Source organism: Anser anser (genome assembly GCF_964211835.1).
Source record: "Anser anser genome assembly, chromosome: 22".
NCBI lineage: Eukaryota > Metazoa > Chordata > Aves > Anseriformes > Anatidae > Anser > Anser anser.
The window spans coordinates 9,844,436-9,871,178 of NC_139743.1; the positions used below are offsets into that span (position 1 = coordinate 9,844,436).

General features: G+C 55.8%; 3 protein-coding genes across 11 annotated transcripts in view; 2 read left to right on the forward strand and 1 right to left on the reverse strand.

The window, feature by feature from the left end:
* MSANTD2 (Myb/SANT DNA binding domain containing 2) overlaps nucleotides 1-6,040 on the forward strand; it is a 30,213-nt gene extending 24,173 nt beyond the window's left edge. For 2 of the 7 annotated variants that reach the window (XM_083808302.1, XM_083808303.1), the window contains exon 5: nucleotides 4,248-6,040. In XM_083808302.1, coding sequence (XP_083664428.1) covers nucleotides 4,248-5,106 — 859 coding nt within the window. In that variant the 3' untranslated portion in view covers nucleotides 5,107-6,040. The other 5 variants (XM_083808306.1, XM_083808305.1, XM_083808308.1 and 2 more) reach the window with 4 other exon arrangements.
* A 1,915-nt stretch (nucleotides 6,041-7,955) lies between these two features.
* ESAM (endothelial cell adhesion molecule) lies at nucleotides 7,956-15,440 on the forward strand. Of its 3 annotated transcripts, none has more exons than XM_083808320.1 (7): nucleotides 7,956-8,054; nucleotides 13,025-13,182; nucleotides 13,643-13,856; nucleotides 13,933-14,088; nucleotides 14,320-14,442; nucleotides 14,539-14,677; nucleotides 15,006-15,440. In XM_083808320.1, exons 1-7 carry the CDS (start codon nucleotides 8,009-8,011, stop codon nucleotides 15,337-15,339), a joined length of 1,170 nt encoding a protein of 389 aa, XP_083664446.1. In that variant the 5' UTR covers nucleotides 7,956-8,008; the 3' UTR covers nucleotides 15,340-15,440. The 3 variants fall into 3 exon arrangements, with proteins under 3 accessions (XP_083664446.1, XP_083664448.1, XP_083664447.1); XM_083808321.1 differs by lacking the exon at nucleotides 7,956-8,054 and adding an exon at nucleotides 9,025-9,122; XM_083808322.1 differs by lacking the exon at nucleotides 13,933-14,088.
* Nucleotides 15,441-15,445: 5 nt separating this feature from the next.
* On the reverse strand, nucleotides 15,446-20,096 carry NRGN (neurogranin). The gene is made up of 3 exons (XM_083808323.1): nucleotides 19,811-20,096; nucleotides 17,645-17,851; nucleotides 15,446-16,588 (listed from the first exon to the last, which is right to left on the reverse strand). The coding sequence occupies exons 1-2, from the start codon at nucleotides 19,823-19,825 to the stop codon at nucleotides 17,645-17,647; spliced, it is 222 nt and encodes a 73-aa protein (XP_083664449.1). The 5' UTR covers nucleotides 19,826-20,096; the 3' UTR covers nucleotides 15,446-16,588.
* Between the last annotated feature and the right edge of the window lie 6,647 nt (nucleotides 20,097-26,743).

The window sequence follows — 26,743 nt, forward strand, 5'->3', positions numbered from 1 at the left end:
CCAAATTTTGCATGCCTGTGAAAGGAGAGGCTGTCTTCACAGAGTTAGCTGTGCCTTAAGCTCTTGGCTCTGGAGAATGGGGGAGCACAGCTACAGTACTGCATGCTTCCCAGTTCCTGGGCTTGGCCCCGTGTGTAGTCGTGACTGTAGCATGATTTGGGGGTACTTGGTACCATTTTTCATCAGCCAGTGTTTTGGTCAAGGTGCAGAGTGCCCTTATACCTGGACATGCTGGGTGGGGACTGGGAAAATGAAGCTCAGCAGCGGGACTGCTGCTGAGCTGTTGAATCCTGGTGTAAGTGGGAAGGGGAGATGCTAAAATGAAAAGCAGAGCATTTTTTTAACATTTCTTTTTCCCTACTGCTTCCTCTGTGCTCAAGCTGATAGATTCCCTCCATGGGAAGCCCGTATCTTCTCTGATATGTGAGGTGCTGCTGGAGATTGTCTCTAGTGAAGTTATTCTTGTTCCAAGCAGGAGTTGTTTGATGAGTGACTAATTTTTTTTTTACCAGAGCTTCAGCTCTATTTTATGCTGAACTAAGCTTAGCAATAGTATTTATGGTGTAATTAATAAAGGTGGCTTTTTTTTTTTTGTTCCTAGCTTCTTTCCTTCACTGTTGAATGAAAATCTACCCACACTGTGTTCTCATGTATCTGAGTTTGGATGGGACCGTTTCCTTAAACTGAGTTTGGCTGTCTCTCTTCTGTCTCTCTTTAATGGAATGAATGTGTAACGCTGGTAAAAACAGGCTGCTGTTGCACAGCCCTGCACTGAGCCAGCTGTTTACTATGTCACCTTGTGTGTCTTGTCCCCAGAGGATGAACTTACACTTCCAAAAGTCTAAAGTGCAAGTCTGAGATGACATCTTCAAGCGTAGTGACACTGCTGCTCAGCATCTGAAGAAGCATCAGGAAAGCTATAGAGAATGTTCTTTCCACTTTTATCCATTGAAAAAGTTCAGGCTTGTATGCTGTAGGGTTTGTAAACATAAATGTATTTGAAGTAAATACTCATGCGCTTTTCTTGTATGGTGTTTCTCTCCTTGCCTTCTCTTCTGCTGCTAGGCTGGGGAAAGTGGAAGTGACTTCTAAGAAGTAATTTAAAATAAGAAATAAGGGTTTGTTGACAATGCAACAGGTGTTTTTAACAACCTCTGGCTCTTATCCTGTGCTTTCCAAGCAGGTTCCCTCCTTAGTGCTCTACAAACTCTGTTATGTGTTGATCACAGTAGTGATGCACTTACCAAAATGCCTTTTAAGGTTTATCCAGACATTCTTCTGCTTGGTTGGCAAGATTGCTGCTGCTAGAAAGCTGAAATACACTGCATGCTAGACGGATAAAGCCCTACCTCTCACTGGGTAGAGTGAGTGATTTTGACCTGGGCTGCTCAGACTCAGTGTGTTGGGCTTGGGCTTGTGTGAAGCTTGCAGAGCCAGTGGTCACCTAACACGTGTAAAGTTGTTCAGCAGGGAGCGTAACAGTCCTGAGACCAGGCCGACTTCAGTCTGCCAAGGAAGAAATGGATAGCTTAGAGTAAACCCAGCAGTTGGAGAGCTTTCCCAAAATCATGTGTTGCATTTGGGAAAACGCAGTGTGCCAGTCCGTGTTCCTTTATATTAAACTTCACTGTGGAGTTGAACCACCTGCCTGGCAAACTGAAGTCAGTCCCCAGCAGTCCTCTGAGTAAAATAGATAAAACTTGGGATGCTGTTGCCTCTTCATTTTTGTCCCTGTAAAGTAAGCTGGAGCATACTAGGCTTGATTTGGATGTGCAGCACCTAGAGGAAAAAAAAAAAAAAAGCTTTTTGAGCTGAGAAGCTGTGAAGTTGATTGAATGATTGAACCCCTCTCGCACTGTGGAAAGGGTCTGAAGCTCCCAACCCTTTTTTTCCTTTGAACCGTTAGATCAATATAATGCAAAAGTGGGAAGAGATACCTTTATAACCTGCCTGTGTTCCATGTAGAGATTTTTTGGGCAGAAAAGTAACTGTGAGAATCTCAGCCCCGTGTCTGTCCTGTGCAGTTTGTGGGGTGTTGTCTGCTATTGCTTAAGGAGTTGTTTCATAACCGGTTGATACTTCTGACCTTACTGTCTCACCAGTCTCATGCCCTAACTCTATAGGGAGCTGTTACAGAAGGCTGATTTTAGGGAATTAAAGCAATCTTCGTGAACACAGCAAACACAAGTTGCCTCAGGTAAAAAGAAGAAGCTTTTGGCAGCTCCTCACTTACTGCATGCTTGTGCAGCTCTGCTGCCTTTGGTGCTGGTCCATGATGAATCGGCAGAGGTGGGTGGTAAGAGCCCGTACGAAGAAGGGAGTTCATGTGCACCCCGCAGAAGAAAGCTCTGTCACCCGCTGCAGGGACTGAGGTGCATTATGTTGTTCTGATGGGAAGTAGGAGGAGAAAACGCATCCAGTAGCTTCAGCCCCTGATCTTCTCTGGGATGTGGTGACACCCGTATGATTGCAGTGCAGATTTACAGATGTAGTGTAACAGGTAGGTGAGGAGAGTTGAGTGGAGCTAGCTCTCAAATGACCTTGGCTGGACCAAGATGTTTCTCAGTTACCAACAGTATTGTGCTATCTTCCTATGACTTGGATTATAGGGCAAGAATTCTCAAAATCAATAGTTCTGTCTACTAATTATGTTCGAAGTGTCTCATTCATCCTGAATGAAGCTGTTCAGCTTACTTCAGATGTATGCAAATGCTCCTGCCTGATCGCTTAGCAATGTGTGAATCCCTGCAGCGAAACTTACTTTGACACTGGCGTTGTTATTAGCAGCCAAAAGAAATCTTTAGTAATGCAAGCGCTTCTTTATTTGATCTCTGGAGGGATTTCAGATATGCACCATGGTGCAGCTTAATGCTTCGCTTGTGTCCCGATCCAGCAGCGAGCTGTGGAGTAGGGAATCTTCACTTGCATCTTCTGCTCTGCAGAGGCGCACTTGTCGTGGGTGGATTTGGGTTGTGGTTTGTGGCCTGGGTGAGTTCTCCACGTCCCGGGAGCCCTGTTTCTTGCCCAGTGCTGGCAGCAAGCCTTTGGATCTCCTTGGCTTGTTTTGTGTTTTTACAATTACAACCCGTTGTTCGCTGACACTAATTTCAGGGTAATGACTTAGGTGGAAGCATGTGAGTGTTGGTAACAAATTAGGGATGCAGCTTCAGTTGTCTTTGATGGACCGCGTGCTGATGTGCACGCACAGCTTCTGGGCAAGATAGTAATTTTCCAAATAAGCAAGAAGAGGATGTCTGCATGCAGCTGGTTGAAACGAGAGCCTTAGGTAAGAGGAAAAGAGGGGGATTGCTCTGGAAAAGTCAGCCCTGGTCTTCACTGTAGTTGCTCACTGTGCTTGCAAACTTTTTTTTTTATTTGGGAAGCTGAAACAAAATCCATTTCCATTTTTGGAATTATGGAAGCATGGAGGTAAAAACAGACAACCCTTTTGCTTCAAGAAGAAAGGAAGTTCTGGGTTTTTTTGGTTTTTTTTTTGAGCAAGGTGAAGGCAAATGCACTTAGACTTCTGTGAGGAAACAGCAGGACAAGCTGAAGCAAAGTATTTCAGGGCTGTACATGCATCTGTTAAAAAAAAAAAGTTCACATTAATTTAGTAGTACCAGAGAAATGCTTGCAGTTGCTTTTAAGCAATACAGGTACATTTCTACAGCGTGGTTCTGGGTGTGGTGGTAGCAATAAGAGCAGAAATCTTTCTCTGAACCTGAACTTGGAGATCTCTCAGCAGGGCAGCTCACGTTTTCTTCTCCGGGTTATTTCCAGCAGAAAGCACAGTTTGCTAGAGGGGATTGGATGGAGTTCAGTTTCTTCTCTGAGAGTTTTTTTGTTTTGTTTTTGATGAGGTTAATTAAAAGACATCAGTGTGGTGTTGCAGTCTGGAAATTCGTGTAGCAATGTAGGATGTATACAGTAATTAAATACCCACAGCTTAAAAAGCAGTCTAGCAAATGTGGAGCGTGGTGGTTCTTCAGCTCCTCAGCACGTGAATTTTCGCAATTGTCTTTTCAGCCTTGACACTGCCCAATTCATAAAGATTCTGTAAAGCAGCGCTGAGATCGAGCCTTCCCCATGCAGACAGCAGCAGCCCTGCTCGCACCTTCTCTGCTGTGCCTTGTGCCGAGCAGCAGATTAGTGTTTTCTGAAAGCTGGTGTGTTGGCTGGGGTGGTTTAGCAGCTCTGATTTTAGCCGAGCGGTTACTGACAGCTTACCCTTCTGTTCATTTTTCCAGGAAGCGTGACGTGATGCAGAACATTATGCAAATCCTGGAGTCTGTCCAGTTGAAGTGGGAGCTGTTTCAGAGCTGGACAGACTTCTCCAGGCTACATCTCTCTAACAAACTGGCCATTTTTGGCATCGGTTACAACACGCGCTGGAAGGAGGACATTCGCTACCACTACGCAGAGATCAGCTCGCAGGTGCCCCTTGGCAAACGGCTCCGGGAGTATTTCAACTCGGAGAAGCCAGAGGGCAGGGTTATCATGACCAGAGTACAGAAAATGAACTGGAAAAACGTTTACTACAAATTCCTAGAGATCACTATTAGTGAAGCAAGGTGCCTCGAGCTGCACATGGAGATTGACTGGATACCCATTGCTCACTCCAAGCCAACGGGAGGAAATATCGTTCAGTATTTATTACCAGGAGGCATCCCCAAAAGCCCGGGCTTGTATGCCATTGGGTATGAAGAGTGTCATGAGAAGCCCCACTCGCCTCTCACAGAGCACCGAGGCCCCGATCCTGGCAATGAGACTCAAGGGGAGCTGGAGGTGCCATCACCGCAGGCTTCTCTCCGGGTGGGGGTGGAGATGGAGTCTGCCCGAATTATCTACTGTTACCTTGGCATTGCTGAGGTCAGGACTCTCCAGCAGTGCCTGTTTTTACATTTTCAGGCAAACACCAAAACCTTCAGCAAAGAGTGGGTTGGGATCAATGCGTTTTTATCTCAGAACTGCATTGTAGAGCCCGGTGTCTCACCAAAATCCATCTACATCAAATTTGTGGAAGTGGAGAGGGATTTTCTTTCTGCTGGCTCTTTGGTAGAGTGCCTGGAAAAAGCCATTGGATACCCCTTAAAATTTAACAACTGAATCTCGTCCTTCATAAGGATTAGGGCTTGTGCCTGTTTCCATCTCACTACTGGACGTTTTCAGATCCTGTCTGTTCACAGCTGGGCAAGTAAGACTTTCCACTTGAAACGCGTTTCAGAGGGAAAGATGCTTGCGGGCGGTTTCAAAGAGCTCGCCCCAGGCATGCGGGACAGCCGTAGACCAGCTGGATCTGCACCGAGCAGCGCTGCGATGAGAGCCCTCGACATGAAATGACTGTAGGTACATTCCACATCGGACTGAGCGTACGCTTGGCGTTTCATACGAAAAGCGGTTTTTCCACTGTCTCATTTTTACACATCTGTCTCTAAGTGTTATTACAGATCTGAATAAATAAGCAATAGATAATGGCAAGTTAAACCTTGAATCACATTAAATGAGACTGTTTTTCAAAGCCACCCTAGATACTATTGTATATAATTTAGAATTTCACATTTTTTCACCCATCAAGTGTTCTCCTATCCAAACAGTGTTGCCTGCAAAGACTTTTGTTTCTGTGATGTATTCCACTTTACTAGTAGTGTTGCCATATCTGCTTTTATTTTATTTTATTTTATTTTTAACGTTAAAATAATTCCTGGGCTTTTATTTTTTTTTTTTGAGTTCTCTTTAGCCTCTGTGAGAATAACCTGGCAGCTGGGAAACATTTTGTCAAACCATGCTTATGGATACAATCAAAGCTGTGAGAACTGGGGTGGGGGGAAAGGGGTGGGTGGGGCGGGGGGCACGAGGGCCGGGAGGAAGCATTTAAAGCCTTTTCAGAAGTGTTACTATATAAGCCCCATTACTTTGCTGGCTGGTGCTGGCGTTTTGGTTTTTCTAAAGCTCATTGATCAGTGACGTTGTGACATACGATGAATGTGTCGGTCCTAATAAAATCAAGCAAATGCGCACGGACTCCTAGAGCTGTCTTTCTCCTCCTGGGGTGGGATCCATCTGCAGGGGGACAGCTTTCCTGCTCTGAGCAGCACCCTGGAAATTTCGTTCCTGGGGCTTCGTTCCAGAGGTCGTCCCTGCGAGAGCCTTTCCGTTTCGTTTGCATTGTGGCCGGGGTCGGCAGCTATGGAGAATGGTGAGTGCGGCTCTGCTTGTTTTGTTACTAGCATGGGTGCGTGAGCATCCCTCTTGCCAGGCTTGGACAGAAGGTTTGGGGAGAGGAGGGAGTGGAGGTGGCTTTGTGGCCCTGGTTGGTGGCTGTGCCTCAAGGGCTGTGGGACAGCAGCGTGCCCCGTGGTGGAGCTGAGTCTCCTCCTTTGCCTCCAGCCTCTGCCTTCTGACCCCCTCCCCCCCCAGCTCTGGACATGTCTTCAGCTTGGGAACATCATCTGCGGAGTGGCAGCAGGGAAGACAAACAGCCTTTGGAAGTGCTCCGTGGCCCTTGGCACCGCTTCCCAGCTGCATCGACCCCCCGCCATTTAGGAAGCGCACGGAGACGCCTTTGCCCCCATCATTTTCCTCACGCTCGATGTGGCTCGGCTCCTGGCTGCTGCACGGCAGCATTTGAAGGACTCCTTGTGTGTTCAGTGACGACTTTCCCTGACAATTTGGGACTGGAAAAAGCAAGCTAAGGTCAAAAAAAGCTGCAAATGCGGCCAGGCGCTGAGCGTGGGGCTGGAAAAATGGGTGGAAATGGGGCTCTTGCACTTGGGATCCTCTGGCAGTAAGGGTGGGTTGCGTGGGTTTAAGGCTTCTCAGGCTGTCCGGTGCGTGGCCTCGCCTAGCAGAGGGACTTTTTGTTTCTCCTGGAGTGCTGAGCGATGGCAGCACGTGGGGAGGCTTTTCGGGGAGAAATAAGGGTTCTACCACCCGTTAGGGCCAGGCTCAGCAGCAAAGCCTCTCCCGGTGCTCTTCCCAGCAGAGGGCATCCGGCGGCCGGGATCGGCGGCCTGCAGCCCCCGGCCCGTCTCTTCCCCGCTCTTCCCTTGCCAAGATCTGTTCCGCCGGCCCGGGGTGGATCCCCCAGCGGTCCCCAAAGCTTCGCCTGTCCGCAGGGCCGCGTCCTGCCACGCTCGAGGCTGCTTTTGCTGCCGAAGGGATCCGCTGGTGTCCTCCGTCGGTTGGGGCCCGCCAAGCTCCTTGCCTCCTGGGTACCCGCAGTCCTCGCTCTGGGAGGATGCGCCGCGTCCCCCCGCCCTGCAGATCCCCCCCCGGGCCCCCCCAAATCCCTCTGGGACCTTGCCTCTGCTCCAGGCCCCGTCCCCGCTGCCCACCCCAGCCGCAGGCAGGCCCAGGCCACGCAGCGAGCCGGGGCTGCTTCCAGCCGGGGGGTCGGAACGTCCCCGTCTTGTCCTTTTGGTCCGGTTCTGAGCGGCTTTTTGGCGCTTTTTGGGGAGGAATGCGGCCGGTCAGGGGCCGCTGGCGGGAGGAAGCGCCCTGCGGGGCTCTGGGGTCCCTAGGGGAGCAGTGGCGTGACCCCTGGGGAGGTGACAAGCAACCCCCCCGCCATAATATCCTAATTTCGTTATTAATTATTAATTAATAATTATTGATTATTAATAATCCTGCTAATTAACAAATAACCGTGATTGCCCAGAATGGGGGGGGGCGGTTTGGACCCCCGGGGTGTGGCTGGGGAGAAGAGCCCCGCCCCGCCGCCCCGCCCCCCGCCGAGCCCCGCCCCGCCGAGCCCCGCCCCGCCGCCCCGCCCCCCGCCGAGCCCCGCCCCCCGACGAGCCCCGCCCCCCGCCGAGCCCCGCCCCCCGCCGAGCCCCGCCCCCCCGCCGAGCCCCGCCCCCCCCCCCCCCCGAGCCCCGCCCCCCACCTGCGGGGCGGCCCCACCTGGGCCCCGCCCACTCCCTCCCGCCCCAGACCCCCCCCCCCGGCCCCCCCCCGCCCCCCCCGCCCCGGCGCGGCCCCGGCACCTGCTGCGGCTCCGGCTCCGGCCATGGGCGCGCTGCCGCCGGGCGCGCTGGCGCTGGCTACGCTGCTGGGTGAGCGCCGCGGCGCGGCACCGGGCGGGGAGCTGGGGGGCACCCGGCAGGGCTCCCGGCAGGGCACCCGGGGGCTGGGGAAGCCGGGGGGGGGGGTGAGGGCGGAGGGATACCGGTGGGACCGATGGGGAGCGGGGGGCACCGGGCACGGCGCGGGGGTACCGGGGGGGGGGGGGCAGCCGGTGGGACCTGCGGGGCGGGAGGGAAGCGGGGACCGACGGGGGGAGCCCCGGGGGCACCCCCGGCTCCTCTCCGTGTTCCCGATCCCAGGGATCCCGATCCCGATCCCTGCCAGGGGCAGCTGCCGCTCCTTGGGTGCTCCGAGGCGGGGAAAGCAAACGGGGCCGCGGAGTTACCCCGGGGCGGTGCGGAACCCCGCTGCGCCCCCAAAGCCCCGGAGCCGAATCACCCCGACGGGACTGGGGCGCGGGGATGTGGATGTGCTCCTGGTCCGCTCTCCCCTTCCCCTGCTGACAACTTGCTCTCCTGCGCAGCGCTGAGCAGAAAAAATCAATTTATTTTTTTCCCATGATAAAACCTGCTGCCTCCCCCCTCGTTTACCGATGCCTCCAAGCTGGCCTGGCCATGCCAAGTGGAGAGGGTCTCAACCCCTCTCTGTCTAGGGGCTTTTTTCCTCCTCCCCCCCCCCCCCCATCCATTTCCATCCCTTTTTGTGATCTTAAGGGAAAGGTTGGAAGTGCTGGGTGTGCTTCAAAGGGAAACAGCCCTTTGAGTTGCTGGCAAAGGAAATGGCCCCCAAAACAATGGCAGTGGTGTGGCGTGCTTGGGTGGCATTTCCTCCATGGCGGGACACTGTCTAGGGGTCCCCGGTCCCAGGAGACAGCTGTTTTTCTTTTTTTTTTTCCTTTTTCTTTTTATTTTTTTCCATTAAAAAGCCATTAAAGGGTGCTGGGATGAGCTTCTGTGTTGTCTGCAATGTAAATTTGCATAGGGTCGTGCCAGGTTGCCTGGACGAAGTCGTGATGAAGTCTTCGGACATGATGCTACAAGACCCAAATTACCCCATAGCATAGAAATGCGGTGAAAAGATGTTTGGGCACCAAATCGGTGGGTTCAGATGCTTTCAAACATCCCATCCTACTCTATGGGGTCCACATGGGATCATAGCAAAACTAGTGATGGGAGAAAGATGGGAAAGAAGAAAGAAAAATGAGGGATGATGCTTGGTGGCCCCGTTGCTTCTTCCTTGTCCCCGCATCACCGGCCGCGCAGTGAAATTTGGGGCTGGGCATGGCGGGGGTTAAAGCTGGCTGCCCATGTCTATCTATAGCAAAGTCGCATTTTTTTCCTGATTTTGGCTCTCCAGAGGATACGGCACTTTCTGCCCCTGGGTCGTGAGAAAAGCCGCTGTGGATTTTCCCAACGGGCGCCGTTCCGCAGACCAGCAGCTCCTATCGGCCCGTTTATAAATAGTCCGGAGCTGAGGGAGGGAAGAAAACCCCACGGCTGGGTGGGTGCAGGCTCGTTTCCTTGAAGGGCCACGCAAGGCGGTCTCTTGACCTTTCTCCAAGGCTCTTAGGGGCCGTTTTTCCAGTCAGATTCCTGCTCGGCCACCGTTTCCGCTCTGGAGAAGCACGAGCCGAGCATATTAAACCCAAGCCGTCGTCTCTCGGTTTAATTTCTCTCTCGGTTTCACATGGCCAGATCGCCTTAATCCTATAGAGTGAGGGCATCAAACACAATCCGTCTTCAGCCCATTAATTCCCAAGTGGTTAATAGCTTATAGGGTCCGGCTGGGCACTGCGGTTTTGGGGAGGATGCTTTTTGCAAGAGGATTTGGGGGGGGACGGGAGGGGGGCGTTTTAATGTGGGAGGCAGCATTTTGGGCTGAAATGGTAGGATTTAGCCAGTGGGGTGGGGGGGAGGAGGGGGAGAGGGCAGCTCAGTGTTTTATACAGGTGCTGCAGTTTGTCAATGAGGTTGCGCAATCACTGCTAGAGGTGTGCAGGGATTTAAAGGCTTTTTCTGAAGGAAAAAAACTGGCAGATGGGCTCAAGCAGAGGGAAGCCCTCCCCAGGCAGGTGCTTAGCTCAAGGCAGTTGGATAAAAACCTGAGTTTTTCATCCCAAACAGCAGTCGGATGGCCCCCAGGGACGGCAGCAGGCGAGCGCCCCGGGCACCCATGCCGATATGCATATGCACACCCCGAGCAGCTTAATTTTTTCTATCTGTTTAAAGCATTAGAGGATTTGCAGCGGCGAGGTGGCTAAATCTGGAGCTGATGCCAGCAGCAGCACCCGTGCGCCAAAGGGTTCGGTCCTGATCGCCAGGGAGCTGACCACTGGTGCTGCATCCCTGGCCTGAGCTCAAGCACCTGCTCTTCCAGCACCTTTTGGGGCGATTCCTCCTGCATGAGAGGCTGTGGGTCAGTTCTCCAAGGAAAAAAAAAAAAAAAAGGTGATTTTGGAAGCAAGCATCCTCCAGAAAGACAACATTTGTGCTTTGATGATAGCGTCGCTTCTCCCCAGCATGCTGGGGGTGATGATGGAGCTGCGATCTCAGATCTCCATTGCTGAAGGATGACAGAGCAATGCTGCGGCCACAGATCGCTATCGAATTGGTTGTCACTAGGTTTCAGCATTAATGCATGCTTGTAACAGCAAAGGGAGCTTGGTCTGGGGTAAGCGCTGGTGGATTTGATGTGTTTTAGACATTTCCACGTGTATGGGTACTAACCAGCAACAGGGAGGGATAGAACCACTGGAAAAAGGCGTCTGCTGAGCTTTGCCACTGATTCCCAGTGGGACTGGGAAAACATGGCTTGGGCTGGCTACACTGGGACAACTTCAGGCTGGTCCTGCAGCCCTCTTTTGAAATAACAACTCGATGACATAGGAGCTCGGTGCAGAAGTGTTTGCTCATGGCCATGGTAACCCTGTGAGTAATGATATATGTATTTGTTGCCGTCTCTGATCTTGGAAAGATTTCAGGGCTTTATCTTGAGGCAAAATTGATGGGAAGCCTGTGGCCGGTGCCAAGAGCATCTTGCTCTTCACTCCCTCTTGAGCCAATGTTGGTGCCCGGCCGCTGCTCGGCTCCAAGAACTTGGCTTTCTACCTTAACTTTGCCTCTTGTGCACGGCTTTCGCTGTGCTTTACCTGGGACATAAAGATGCTGATGGGCTGAAAATCCTGAATTTTCATGGGGTGAAGAGTGCAGATGTTGGGGGTGATTGGTTTCCAAATCACTGCTTTTCACTCCCAACCTGCTGTGACCCTTCGGCTTCCCATTTCCGACCTTAAATCAAAAATGCAAAACCACTTGTGCGACTTGGGCTCATCTGAGTAGTTAATGAACCATCCTCTGTATTTTATTTTAACTTCTTTTAATTTAATTTAATTCAATTTCATTTTTTATTTCTGTGATGCTGCTTGCATTCGAGTGACCTGCGCTGCTGTCTCCACCATGTTTTCCCCCCTGGGTAGGACTTAAGGTTTTATGTTCTTAGGTTGGGTTTAGCTATTTTTAAGCGCTGAGGTGTCCGCCCTCGCCCAGCCAGGGCTGATTTCTCCTGCCTTTCCTTGGCCAAACCGGCCCAAGGAGGGGACCGGTGTGTGTGTGTGTGTGTGTGTGTGTGTGTGTGTGTGTTAGGACTTTGAATTTGCAGGGGGAGCCTGTGTTATCAGCTGGCGCAAGGCTTCCTGCCTGGGGCCGCAAGGCGCCATCGGGAAGCTGCGCCGAAGCCTTGCTGGGGGAAGAGCGGATGCATGCAGGAGGCTAAAAATACCCCCGGGCGCCTTGTTTTCATCTTCCCGCCCTGGAAAAAAAATCCTGGAGAAGTTTGTGTGCGTGTTGGGGGGGGGAGGGGGGGATGGAGAGAAAGGGGGCTGTGAGAGCGGGGGCTGTGCTTGGGTGTGAGTTAATTTGAGGGTTAAACCCATCCAGGCTGTGCACTGATGCCCAAATCCCCCTGTTAGCTCCTTTTCTCCTTTTTCCTGCAAAATTTGCCCCAATCCCCCCCCCCCCCCCCCAGGCCACGATGCCTGGCTGTGATGGAGCAGCAAAGCCCCCCACCCCCCCATTTTTTCGGGATGAGGACAATGGGATGGGGACAGCCAGCGATGTGGGGATGGGGCAGCCGTGCTGGGGTCACCCATGGCATTTAATTCTCAGCCCTGGAGGGAACCCAATGCAAACCCTTTCTGGGCAACCGACCTCGCCTGAGCAGATTATTTTCCAGCTGATCCTTTTCAGAGCAAAGCCGGGAAATAATCCCACCCCCCGCAAGCCAGGCACCCCCCTTCCCTGACCTGTGGCACCCACTCTGATCCCCCCCTGCTCCTGACTTTATTTTTGAGGGAATTGACGCTGGGGGGGGATACTTTGGTGGGGGCACTGACACCCTCACAACCCCGTGGGATGACGGTGGGGGGGTGGGGGGGGCACAGGAGGCCACACAGCAATTATCCTGGTTTAGCACTTGTGGGGGTGGCAAAGGACCTGGGAGGGTGCAAAATGATGCGGGGGTGCTGGCTGGGTGCCTACACTGAAGCAGGTGCTATATGGGTGTCCCCCATAAAAAATGAAATCGCCCAGGGGCAGGAGGTAGCCCCAGCCCCAGGGCTGCGTGGCATCCTGTGGGCTTCTCCAAAAGCGGTTGGGGAGCTTGGGGATTTATCCCTGATGCACCCGGCAGCCTGGGGCAGAGGCTTTCCCATGCTCGTTTAGTGGGGGGAAGTGGCCGTGGGAGGGGAAGGCTTTGTCCTGCATCCTCTGGCTGGCCGGAAAGCCCTTCCCGTGGCAGGGAAGGAGGAAAAATTTCCTCCTGTCCCAGCCTCCAGGCGATAATATGCTTTTTCTTTTCTTTTCTTTGGAACAGGGTGTTTTTCTAACAATTGGTGGGGTTGTTATTTTTTTTTCCTTTTCTTTTCTTTTCTTTTCTTTTTTTTTTTTTTTTTTGTAAAACTGGCACCTGGGGTTGAGTCACGTCCCGTTTTCCTGCTGGGCAGGTGTCTGCTCGGCTGTGCTGGAGGTGCACGTGGGGACAGGCTCCGTCTTCTCCGTGGAGGGGCAGGGAGTGGTGCTGCCTGCCTGGTACACCAGCCGCTCTCAGAAAAAACCCTATGTCACCTGGCTGCTGGATAAGGCTGATGCTGACCCCTTCCAGGTGACTGGGGGGGGGGCAGAGTAGGGAGGTGCCTGTGGTGCCTTCAACATGGGGGATGCTCATGTTGCCCACAGTGCGGGGGGGTGCCCACGGTGGGGAGGTGTCCACAATGGAGAGATGTCCATGGTACCCGCGATGGTCGTGGAGCCCACTGGGAGGGATGCCCGTGCTGGGGGGTTGCCCATGATGGAGAGATGCTTGGGGTGCCCCTGATAGCGAGGTTCCTATGGTGGGAGGATGCTCCTGGTGCCCACAATGGGGAGGTGCCTATGGTGGTAGGGTGCTCATGGTGCCCATGGTGGGGATGTGCCCTTGGTTCCCATGCTGTGGATGCTCAGGGTGGGTGAGGATGGAGGTAGCTCACGTGACTGCTGCTGCTCCCCAAAATGTGGGGTTTGGAGGGGTTTCCCCTCCTGCAGTGCCATCCGGACATGTCCGAGCAGGCATTTTCTCTGCGCAGATCCTGACATACCTGGATGGGGTGGTGAAGGTGGAGGAGACAGAGCTGAAGCCCCGCGTGGGGTTCCTGTACCCTGTCCTCACCCACAACATCTCAGTTTTCATCAATGCCACACGGGAGCGTGACTCGGGCCAGTACATGTGCACTGTCAACGTGGTGGATGATGCCACCAGCACGGGCAAGAACGTGGCCGTCATCAACCTCACAGTGCTGGGTAAGGGCCTGCAGGGCGCCCCGGTCCCCTGTGCCCCTCCGTGTCCCTGGGGCCGGGACTAATGTGGTGCCCGCAGTGCCGCCAGCCCCCCCCGCCTGCGGGCTGCGGGGCAGCCCCGCGGTGGGGGCCAACGTGACGCTGAGCTGTGCCTCCGAGAAGGGCAAGCCCTCGCCCGCCTACCAGTGGCAGCGCAGGGCGCCCACCCTGCAGGTCTTCTTCCCCCCTGCCCAGGGTAAGGTGGGGCTGGGGGTGGGGGGAAGTCCTGGGAAGCTTTGGAGGAGGGGGAGAGGCGGAGGGGCTGGGGTCTCGTCCCCTGAGCTCTGCCTGCTCCCAGCCTTGCTGTGCGAAGGGGGGAGGAGGGTGAGCATCCCCTTAACCTTGCTTCCTGCTATCCCTGCCGTACCGAGGTGGGTGTGGGGCAGGGGGGTAGCCGTGGGGCAGCACCCCAATTCCTCCCCTGCAGACCGGGCTAGGGGCACCCTCAAGCTGACGAACCTCTCGCTGGACATGTCGGGCCTCTACGTGTGTGTGGCTGAGAACCAAGCGGGGTCGGCTGAGTGCAGCATCATCCTGGAGGTGCACTCAAGTGAGTACGTGTCCGCAGGGCTGGGGACCGGGGGCACGGTCCTCGCAGCGAGGTGAGGGAGAGGCAAAACTGCCCCTGCCACCTCTCTCCCCGCAGCCAGCGAGGGGGCCATCATTGCTGGTGCCGTGCTGGGTTCCCTGGGTGCTCTAGCTACCGTCGCCTTCTTTGCCCACCGGCTCGTCGGCTACCGGAGGAAGAAACGTGACGGCCAGGAGGAGGCAGCCAACGAGATCAAGTAAGGGCAGTCCCCCCCCCCCCCCCCAAAACTGTGACAGAGGTTCAACAAGTTATTGCTATGTCTCGGAATTAATGAGGGGAGGAGATTTCTGGTCATCATTAGAGTTAATGAGGATATTTTCCACCTCTGTTCCCCCTCCCTACTGGGTGAATCCCTCTTTCTGTCCCCTACGTGGGGGAGCTCCTGCAGCTCATCAGGGCTGAGCTCTTCTGTTGCTTTGGGGGCTGGGGGGGTGTCAGCCAAAAATACAGGTGATTTGGTGGAGTTCGTGGCGGGGAGCAGTCAGATTTCCAGCAGGTGTTGCCATTCTCTCCCCTGTCCACAGGGAAGACGCCGTGGCCCCCAAAACCCCCTCCTGGACGCGGACCCCCCCCGCAGATGCCATCTCCAAGACCAGCACCTTGTCTTCTATTGCGGGTGTCCGGGACAGACCCTACGGGGCCTCACCCCCCTCCGACACTGCCTCTGTCCTCACAGCTGCCGGCAGCTACCGGGGACCCCCCCGGGCCGGGGGACGTCCCCCCCCCACCAACGGGGCCCCCTGGCACCCCCCGCAAGCCCCTGGCCCCCCGGGGGGGCTGCCCCCCTCCAGCCTGGCACGGGCAGGCGCCATCCCTGTCATGGTGCCAGCGCAGAGCCGGGCTGGCTCCTTGGTGTGACCCCCCGAATAATGGGATGTCCCCCTCTGACATCCCACCCTGCCCACTTTTGGGGGCTTTTTTCCACTTTTTTTTTTTTTTGAAAAGACACCTGGAGCAGCTGCACTTGTCCTGCAGTTATTTAATGGGTGTGGGAGGTGCCCGCGCTCCGGGTTTTGGTGGCCCGAGACTCCCCGCCGATGCCAGCACCCCGAAACAGCCCCAACTGGAGGAGGGGTCCTCTTTTTTTTTTATGTATCAGTGGAAATGGGGCATTTTTCACAAACGAACATTAAAAGTGTTGGGGGTGGGGGTTGGAGGTAGCCATGGGGGGAGGTGGGAGGAGCACTTTTTTAAATTCTTTTTTTTTTTTGATTAAAATGCTTTGGGCTGATTTTGTGAGGATGCAGTGGGTTGTTGGCCCCACGTCCCTCAGGGTGAAGCCGCAATGAGTGTGCGATGTCACATGCCTGTGTAACGTCACACCAGGCAGCCAGGGCCCTCGGGGTCACGCTGACGGTGTGTGTTGGTGCACCACTTGCCCCGCTGTCCCTCGCTGTGATGTCACAGCCTGCCATGTCTGCATCACGCCTGCAGTGGCCGGTGGTGTGATGTCATGGGGGGGGGCGTGTGGCATCACAGCGTTCAACTCTTGCCTGTGTGACTTCAGGCTGGCTGTCACGGGTCCATCAGAGATATCACGCATGCCTGCATGATGTCACACCCGTCATCGTACATCCAGTCGTGACATCAGACACACCCGTATGATGTCACTCCAGCCACCACGTGTCCCGTGGGGATGTCACACCGCCCACTGAGGGCTGCAGAGGATCACCAGAGCTAGCTCTTGTCCCCCAGGGGTGCCACGCACACTTGTGTGACGTCATGCCAGCCATCACATGTCCACCAGTGATGTCACACGTGCCTGCATGACATCACACATTGCATGCTTGCCAGTGACATCACACGTGCAGGTGTGACCTCACACCAGACATCGCGGTTCTACCGGTTACCCCACCCCACCCACCCACGGCTGTCGCAGCTCCACCAGCGTGACCTCACTCCCCCCATCGGGTGACGTCTCTCCCGGCGCTGTGATGTCCCCACGGTGGCAAGGACAGCCCGGCCTCCGGCAGGGACCTTTATTGGGGTGGGGGCGAGGGGGGGGCCCAGCTGCGGGGGCCCAGGGGATGCATGCGGGGTCAGGGCAAAGCGGGGGCTCCTGCGCCTTGGCGACTGAGGGGGCTCGGCAGGGTGGCTCCGGTGGGCCCTGCAAGCAAGAAGAGAGCAGAGCAGTCAGACTGCATGCACGGCCCTGCCTGCACCTGCACCCTGCACCTGCACCCTGCTCAAGCCCTGCTCCTGCACCCAGCTGCTGCATCCTGCACCTCCTCCACGCCCTGCCTGCACCCTGTCCTTGCAACTTCTGCCTGTCCTCCACTGCCCCTGCTCCTGCCTGTCCCCTGCCCGTCCCCTGCCCTGTCCAGGCAGCTGGGGCACTGGGGTGACCTTTGGGTTTTGGGGGGCAGAGACACCCAGCCTGGGCACCTCTTTTCCAAGGACCTCAGTGGGGAGTGGGAGCTGAACCCTGCTCACTGTGGGCTGGAGCCGACACAGGAAGAGACCCTGCTCAGGCGACCCAGAGAGGCAGCCCTAATGAGCCTTGTGGCCTTAATGAGCTTTGCAGCACCGGCAATTGGCAGCTGCATCCCTGCTGCTTCCCCACTGAATTTTCACTGCAGTTCCATTGCATCCCCACCACATGCCCATCGCATCCCAAGTCCATGCCCTACTGCACTGTCATTGAATTCCAATTGCATCCCTGCTACAGCCCCACTGCATCCCAGCTGCATCTGCACTCCAGTGCCCTGCGCGGAGCTGGGGCAGCAGTAGGATGGCACAGCTGCCAACCCCAAAGCAGTGTCCAGGGGTTGGGACTGTTCCCTGCACCCCCGGCACCCCCAGCACCCCCAGCCCCACAGCCCTGGTGCCGTGGGCGCTTTTAAATTTCCCTTTTCCTGCCAGGAGACTGTGACACAGGCTTTTAAAAATAGCATGTGCTGAGGCGAGGCGTTTGGGGTGGTGTTGCTAAGGGAGAAATTCAATTCAAATCTAGGGCTTTGCCTTCCCCGCCATTCCTATGCTAACTACTACGGCGCGCCCGCAAAATTAGGGCAAGGCAGGGCTGCCTGAACGCCTCCTGCTTGCTTTTTGACTCCTGGAATAAGAAAAACCCTTCTCCAGCCCAAGTGGTCCAGCAGGAGCTGGGATGGGGAAGGCTACTCGAAGAATCCCTGCTTTAAGAGAAAGGGACATTAGGGGGTACCTAGTCACCATTGCGGAGGTCTCCACCGCGGGTGCTGTTGGCGCACTCAGCATCCTTGGTTTTCCGGTCCATCTCCCCCCCCTTGATCTTCTTGCGGGTCATGTGGCCACGAAAGCTGGCCTGGATCTTGGCCGCTGCCGCGTTGGCGTCGGGGTCGTCCAGGGGGATGTCCAGGATGTCCTCGTCCAGCTTCGTGCAGGCTCCCTCCTGCTGGCAGTGAGGGGGCAGTTACGGGGTGGGGGACCCTGCTTTGCCCCATGCCAGGAGCTCCTAAACCTGGTCTTTTGCTAAAAAAAAATCAAGGTCCTCAGGGGATTCATGGTGCATGCAAGCAACGGGGCATGGTTACAGTGTCAGAAAGACGCTTTTAACCCTGCTCTTTCCCATAGCCACCCTCCAATACCACCCTGCTGCAAACACCATCCAGACCCACTGCACTGCCAGGGCCAGATCCTGGTCCCCTGAGTGCTTGGATACCAGGAGGGGCCATCCAGGCGAACAGAGGGAGGTTTTGGGGTGGTCATCACTTTCACCCTGCTTTGCTCCCGCTGACTGCCCAAGTCTTTTTAACCGAAAGTGCTGCAAAATGCAGAAAATCAATGGGAAAATTGGGAAGGAGTAGTGGTGGGGAAATAACTACATTTACACTCTGTTGAAAATGCACAACCTGTGCATTGCATCCTGACCCCAAAGCATGCCTCCTTGTGCAATGGCCCCCATATAACGCCCTGCAGCCCAGTCCCCTCCTGCCACTGCAATTGGAGTGGTCAAACCCCATTAAAGTTATCACTGCTGAGCAGTGGAAACAGGTGAAAAACTGGAGGGGGGGGGGCGGGGGGGGGGGGGGGGGGGAAGCACACAGCACCCAAATGGGACCAGAGGGAGCTGGCATTGGGCAGCCCACTGCATCCTTCACATCACCACCCCTGTTTGCCTTAAAGGACTTTTTGAAGAGTTTTTTTTTTCGGGTTCTTTGCAAGCTGCATGTTTGGGCTGGGGGGGGAATGGCAGCCGTGGCTCATCCCACCCACGAGAGAAAGCGCCCAGGACTGATTCATGCAAAAGCGTGCGCCCTGGCTGTGTGTGTGTGTTCCTTTTCTCACAAGGGCTCTGTGGGAGCACTAGGGATGCATGGGACACTAAAGCCCTGCGCTGCCTTAGAGGCGACACGATGTCACTGCAAAGTGGCACAGGAGGCGCCGAGGTTTGTTGAACTGATGGAAAGGGGGACAGGAGCTTAAGGGGCAGGTCCAGGGTGGAAATGTGATAGTCAGGGTGGAAATGTTATAGACGGGGGAAATCCTATACCCACAGGGGAAATCCTATATCCGGGGTGTGGGGGGGGTGGGGGTGGGGGGGGATTTGTATATCCACAGGGAAATCCTATATCCAGGGTGGGCTTTGTTGGGGGAAATCCCGTATCCAGGGTGGGCTTTGCCACCCCAGATGCAGCCAGAAGTGCTGTAATGCCAGCTGGGGCAAGAGGGTTAAAAAAAAAAAAAAAAAGAAAAGAAAAAAGAAAAAGGAGAGAAAAAGGGGAAAAGGCAGGAAAATTAAGAAAAAAAAAAAAGAGGGGGATGAAAAGAGGAAAAACCATATGGTCATTCTGCTAGATCTGCTCTCTGAGCTGTTTGGTGGCTGGGTGGCAGTGGGGGCTCACCCCGGGGTGAGGCTGGAGGGTGCAGCGCTGCGATCCCCTCTGTGAGCGGGGGGGAGCACCAGCTTCTCCCTTGACTGTAAGAAACCTTCATTGCCTCCTGGAGAGGCTTTTGGGGGGATGTAATGCTGGAGAAGAGCAGAAAGAGGCATCTGCCCGCTGGGTCTGGGGAAAGGGGGGGTTTCCTGCCCTGCCCTATTGGGATGCCATGCAAAACTGGCTGGAAAAGGGATTTTTGGGGTGCTTTCCTCCAAGCCCCGGCAGCACCCATGGGAGCAGCAGGGACCTTGGGGTGCAAGGCTTTGCAGCAGATCTTGGGGAGGGAATGGAGTTGGTTTGGCTCCTGGGTGCTGCACCCACACTCCTGCAGCATCACCCCCCCACAACAGCACAACCCCCCACCCCCCCACCCCACATCCCTGCCACCGTGCCCTGCATGAAAACAGGAGTGGGAAAAAAAAAAAAAAAAGTAATTAAACCCAGAAAGCCGGAGGGCGCGAGGTACATACGTTGCAGCAGTCCATGGTGGTGAGGGGCTCACGCAGGGGCTCGCTCTCCCGGCGCAGGTGGCAAGTTGAGCAGAGCTGCTTGCCTACGTAATGCGCTTCCTCGGGGCGAGCCTATCAGCCCACCTCCCCGCCAGCACTGCTGCTCCTGCCAGGCTTGGGCTTTAGTTTTTTAATTTTTTTTCCCCCCTTCTCTCTCTCTCTCTCTCTCTCTCTCTCTCTCTGCCTCCTCCAATTTCTCTTGCAGCAACTCCCCTCGCCTCCAACTCCCTCCTAATGCTTAAAGGAGCCGTCAGCCTGCGTGGGGGCTTCATGCAATATAAATTCAGCAGCACAGAGGATGCTATCAAATATTTAATGGGACAGGCTCTGTGCCTATGGCATGGGGCTTTGGGGCTCGTAATAGGGCAGGGGGCTGTGCTTTGTGCTCAGCGGGACTGATTTATTAGGGTTGTGCCTGAATTTGTGCTGATTTGGGGAAGCGGTTGCACCGGGGTCATGCACACATGGATGAACTTGCAGCAAGTAGGGGTGATGCGACTGTTTGGGGGTGATACTTAGCTCCCACACTGGGGGCTTTGCCCCCAGGTTTGCTTTTGTGGGAGCAGAGGGAAACCTTCTCGCACCAGCTCTGACCTACTTAGAGCTCAAACCTGAAGGAGGGCCAAGGATGAAGATGGTGAGGCCGGGTAGGCATGCGGGGCATGCCTGCAGCAGCATCTGCTCCCCAAGTTTGGGATGTTTTCTGTCAGAACGTCTGAGCCCAGCCATTTTCCCAGCCCTTGGGGGCAGTGTGCAGACCCCTCAGACACCGAGATGGGGGACCCACAGGGCACCTCAGGGGGTGCAGCCCCGCAGCCCCCTGCATCACCCACCTCACATGCCTCGAATCCATTTTGGGGTTGCTAAGCAACCACACGACTCGCCTGTGGGCTCCGTGCACTGGTGCTCGCTCCAACCAGCCCCCAAAACACGCTGAGGCCCCCCACCCCCCAGCATGGACAGGGACCCCCGGGCAGGCTGGCTTGTGGGGCTGCACCAGCTCGGGTGTCTGGTGGCACTGACCTGCCCCTTTGATGGCATCACCAGTACCCTCGTTCACCATCAAGGTGGTCATCATACCTGACCCATTGTCATCACCATCCCCATTCCTGTCACTGTCACAGTCCCCACTGCTGCTACTGCCACCATCCCCATCTCCGTTGCTGTCCCCATCCCCTCCCTGTATCCATGTCCCCATTCCCACCCCCGTCCCCATTCCCAATCCCTGCCATCATTCCCCTCATCATCCCCACCTATGTCCCCATCCCCAGCCTTAACATCATCATTATCCCTGTCCCCATCAGCTTGATCCCTGTCCCCATCCCCATCCCTGTCCCTATCACCATCCCTGTTCCTGTCCCCCTCCCCATCCCCATCCTCATTTCCCTCATTGTCTTTGTCCCTGTCCCCCTCCCCGTCCCTCATCTCATCCCCATCCCAACATCCCCATCCCACTCCAGGGCCCAAGAGGGGGTGGGAGGGGTCCACAGCTACTGCCCCCCCAGGGCGCATCAGCCAAGGCAGCACACAGGGGAGCGGGGTGCTGGTTGAGCATCCCTTGAATCCCTGCGAGCCGCTCGCACCCGCTCTCCCTGAGCCAGTTTCGAGTTGCTGCAAATGCCACCTCTTCCCACCAGCGAGGGGAAAAAATAGCTGCGCTCCCAGCACCGATCTGCTCCCAAAAGCCTGCTCCAGCTTCAAGACAAAGGCTGCACTGCTCAGACGGCGCTTTTAGATGGGAAACCAATCCCCCTTCCCTTTTTAGAGCCTCCAGATTGATCGCTGGCTCACGGCTGCCTGCTGCAGCAAAGCAAGACGAGGCATTTCTTGGGGAGCTGAGCGAAGCCGGGGTGATCTATGCATCACGGGGATGGCTCCAGGAAAATCTGTGCTAGTGGGAAGGCCCCCCCCAAAATCACTGTGCAAAACATTGGGAGCATCATCCAGTTACATGCAAAACCTGAAAAATTCCACAGTTTGGGGGGAGCTTTGCCCCAGGTCCCCCCAAAACCCGCTCCATCCGCAGCCCCCCAGTCCTGGCAGAGCCTCTTAGCGCCGCAAATCCCGCAGGCTGCGGAGGAGGGACGCAAAATGCCAGAACATTTCTAATCATTAGCAGTGTTTTGAGCCTGAGCCAGCCTGTGCATTTTCCTACCAGGGCTGTTGCTCATGGTGGGGGCCCCCTGAAAACCACCCGCCCTGGGTGATGCTTTCCAGGCGCTCAGCATCTCCTAGACATGACCCTGGGACGCAGAGGTAAAAACTCATGTCCACGCAGCGCGGGGATGGAGATGGGTGACCACGCCGCACTTGCAGGGGATGGCACATTCCAACTTGGGGACACTCTGGCACCGGCACCGAGCACTTTGGGGAGCGGCAAGGGGAGCTGCCAGGGCTCTGCCAGGGCTGGCAGTCGGTGGGGCGTTGCGGGGTCACCGTGCAGCAGCTGGCACCGGCCCCGCACAGGGTCCCCGCCAGCTGTCCCCGTCCCTCCTTCCTGTTTTTCTCAGGCTGCATATGGCAGCTCCCGCCGCCAGCTCTGTGGGGTGGCATGGCTTCCCCCCGAGGTGAGCGGAGGGGGGCGGGGAAGAGGCTGCAGACCCTCCAAAAACGAGCAGCCCCCCCATCACCCCTTTTCTAGGGATTTTCATTTTTGCTGGGTTTCACTGGTGCTTCCCAAATGTGTCCAGGAGGAATCGTGCCGCCCCCCCCCCCCCCCCCCCCAAATCGCGGCAGAGCTAGGAAGGTGTCTCAGCACCTCGTCCCCACTCGTGGTGGGGGGGTGGTGGAAGAGGAGCAATGTCACATCCCTCCTTCTCACAGGGACGGTATTAAATTTTGACAACCTCCAGGGATGCAGGGGCCTAAATATAGAGCATTAAATATCATCTCAAGGCTCGCATCCTTACAGAGATTTTCTCCCTCCTTCGGTCATGCTGGAAGGGCAGGGTGCACTCAAACAAGCTCCTAAATTTGAGCTTTATGTGGAGAGACCTCAGGTGAGAGCTGCTAATAACTGCAGGGACCTTGGGAGAGGATTATTTGCCGCATTTTATTAAGTTCTTATTATGGAAGTGCCTCGGTGGCAGCGTGGGAGATTATTTTCTGCCCTGCGAGACCACCTGGTAGGGAAATTCAGGTTTTCCAATCGTGGCTCCTCGTTTTGGGTTAGGACGTTTCCCAGCGGGGGCTGAGGCGATCGCTCGGGCTGGGTCCCGAGGGAGGCGTCCCCGTTACGGGGGGCACTCGGAGCCCGCTCCCGGGCGGGCGATGGGGTGCTCCGAGGGGGCTCCTCGCCTCCTCGCCCGCTCCCCGCCTCGGCCCCCTCGTCCTCCTCGGCCCCCCCGGCGGCGGAGCTCTCCGGGGGAGAGGCGAGGCCGGAGGCCGGGCTCCCCTCGAAGCCGCTCGGCGGCCGCGGGCCGGGGCCGGAGCCGGGGGCCGCTGGCCCGGCCCTCCCGGAACGGCCCCGAGCGGGCCGCCCCGGGGCTCGAACCGGCGGCGGCCCCGCCGGGAGGGGCGGGAGGAGGCCCCGCCCCGCGCCGCCGCCAGGGGGCGCCGCCCGGTGCCGCCCCTCCCCTCCTCCCGCCGCGCCCGCGCAGAAGCCGCCCGGGGCCCGACGCGCGCGGCGGCGGCGTGGGCGGGGCGAGCGGGACGGCCCGGCCCTCAGGCCCCCCCCCCGGCCCGGCCCTCAGGCCCCCCCCCCCTCCCGCTCTCCCCTTCCCCCTCCCCCCGGGCCCGACCAGGCCCCGCCGGTGCCGCCCGGCGCGGGGAGACAGCCGCCGAACCACGGCCGCGGGGCACCGGCAGCGGAGGGGCGGAGCGACGCCTGCCCGGCCACGTCCCCGCTGACCCCGCCCCGAGCGCGGACCCCACCCCCCCGGCCGGGACGAGGCCGTTCCCGTCACAGAGCCACGGGGCGAGAAAAGAGGCGGGCTCAGTCCTCCTGCCCCCCTCCCCTCAGCCATTTGTACAGACGTTAACGAGGTTTCTCCCCAGTCTTCTCTTGTCCAGGCTAAACAGGCCCAGTTCTGTCAGCCTGTCCTCATATGACAGGTGCCCCAGTTCTCTAATCATCTCAGTAGCCCTCCTCTGAACTCGTTCCAGTAGTTCTATGTCCCTCCGGTACTGGGGAGCCCAGAACTGGACACAACACTCCAGGTGTGGCCTCACCAGGGCTGAGCAGAGGGGGAGGATCACCTCGCTTGACTTGCTGGCAACGCTCTTCCGAATGCAGCCCAGCATCCCCTTGGCCGCCTTGGCCACAAGGGCACATTGCTGACTCACGGTCAGCCTGCTGTCCACCAGGACTCGCAGGTCCCTCTCTGCAGAGCTGGTCTCCAACAAGTCAGCCCCAGCCTGTATTGGTGCTTGGCATTATTCCTCCCTAGGTGCAGGACCCTGCACTTGCCCTTGTTGAACTTCATGAGGTTCCTCCCAGCCCATCTCTCCAGCCTGTCCAGGTCCCTCTGAATGGCAGCACAGCCTCTGGGGTATCAGCCACTCCTCCCAGCTTCGTGTCATCAGCAAACTTGCTGAGGGCGCACTCCATTCCTTCATCCAGGTCGTTCATGAATAAGTTGGACAACACTGGACCCATTACTGACCCCTGGGTGACACTGGTAGCTACAGGCCTCCAACTAGACTCCGCACCGCTGAGCACAACCCTGTGAGCTCTGCCATCCAGTCAATTATCAATCCACCTCACTGCTCATCTAGGCTGCACTTCCTGAGCTTATCTATGAGGATGTTATGGGAAACAGTGTCAAAAGCCTTGCTGAAGTCAGGGTAGACCACATCCACCGCTCTCCCCTCATCTACCCAGCTAGTCATCTCATCACAGAAGGCTATCAGATTGGTTATGCATGATTTCTCCTTGGTGAATCCATGGTGACTACTCCTGATCACCTCTTATCCTCCACATGGTTGGAGAAGACCTCCAGGACGAGGTTCTCCATCAGTTTTCCAGGGATGAAGGTGAGGCTGACTGGCCTGTAGTTGCCTGGGTCCTCTTTCTTGCCCTTTTTGATGACTGGGATAACACGGGCTTTCTTCCAGTCCTCAGGCACCTCTCCTGTTCTTCACGACTTTTCAAAGGTTATGGAGAGTAGCGTAACAGTAACATCAGCCAGCTCCTTCAGCACCTGTGGGTATGTTCCATCAGGGCCCGTGGCTTTGTGGACGTCGAGTTTGCTTAGATGATCTCTGACCCGATCCCCTTAGACCAAGGGAAAGTCCTCCTTTCTCCGGATTTCCTCTCTCGTCTCCAGGGTCTGAGATTCCTGAGGGCTGATCTTAGCAGGAAATACTGAAGCAAAAAAGGCATTCAGCAACTCTGCCTTCTCCGTATCCTTTGTCACCAGGGCACTCACCCCATTCAGCAGCAGGCTGACATTTTCCCCAGTCTTCCGTTCTCTACTGATGTATTTGAAAAAGCCCTTATTGTCCTTGATATTCCTTGCCAGATCTAATTCCAAATGGGCGTTGGCCTTCCTTCTCACATCCCTGCATACTCTGACAGGGCCCCCATATTCCTCCCAAGTGGTCTGTCCCTTTTTCCACATGCTGTAGAATTCTTTCTTCTGTCTGAGCTTTGCCAGGAGCTCCCTGCTCATCCATGCAGGTCTCCTGCCCACTTTGCTTGCCTTCTTACTCATAGGGATGCACCGATCTTGAGCTTGGAGGAAGTGATGCTTGAATATTGACCACCTGTCTTGGACCCCCCTTTCCTTCTAGGGTCCTTACCCATGGGATTCTTCCAAGTAGATCCCTGAAGAGGCCAAAGTTTGCTCTGCTGAAGTCCAGGGTCACAATCCTACTTTTTGCCCTGCTTCCTCCTCGCAAGATCCTGAACTCCACCGTATCATGGTCACTGCAGCCAAGGCTGCCCCTGACCCTCACATCTCCAACTAGTCCTTCCTCATTTCATTAATACAAGGTCCAGCAGCACAACTCTCCTTGTTGGCTTAGGTCATTAACGTTGGCATTAAGGTTGGCATTGAGGTCATTAACGAAGACGTTAAATACTCTTGGACCCAGTGCCTACCCAGGCGGCACTGTCCTCATGACTGGCCTCTATCTGGACTTTTTCCACACTGATCACCATACTCCAGGACCAGTCATTCAGCCAGTTTTCAGTCCACCTTACCGTCCACTCATCTAACCCATACTTCATCAGTTTGTCTATGAGGAGACAGTGTTACAGGAGACAGTGTCAAGCCCTAGTAAAGCCAAGGGAAACAGCCTCCACTGTTCTCCTCTCATCCACCAAGTTCATTGTAAAAAGCTATCAGGCTGCTTAGGCACAATTTTCCCATTTGTAAATTCCCTGCTGACTAGTGATGATCACCTTCCTGTCCTCCATGCATCTGAAAACGGTTTTCAGCATTAGTTGGCTCCATGAGCTTCCCAGGGACTGAGAAGAGTGACTGGCCTGTAGTTCCCCCCATAGTGACCCCGACCCTCACATCTCCAGCTAATCCTTCCTCATTTGTTAATACAAGGTCCAGCAGCACAACTCTCCTTGTTGGCTTCTCCACCACCTGTGTCAAAAAGTTGTCATCAGTGCACTGCTGGAACCTCCTGAACTCTGTACCTAGCTCCGTGGTCTTCCCAGCAGATTTCAGGGTGGTTGAAGTGCCCCAGGAGAACCAGGGTTTGTGACTGAGAGGTTACTTCCAGCTGTCTTAAGGCTTCATTTACCTCCTCTTCCTGATCAGGTGGCCCATAGCAAACACCCACAACAGTATAAGGCATGGTAGCCTGCCCTTTAATCCTTACCCACAAGCTTGCAACTCGCTCTTCTTCCACCCCTAGGCAGAGCTCCAAGTGAGAGCTGCAGCTCCTGCCCCAGAGCATCCTGGCCACGCACGCCCAGTGTGGCTTCATGCCTCCACC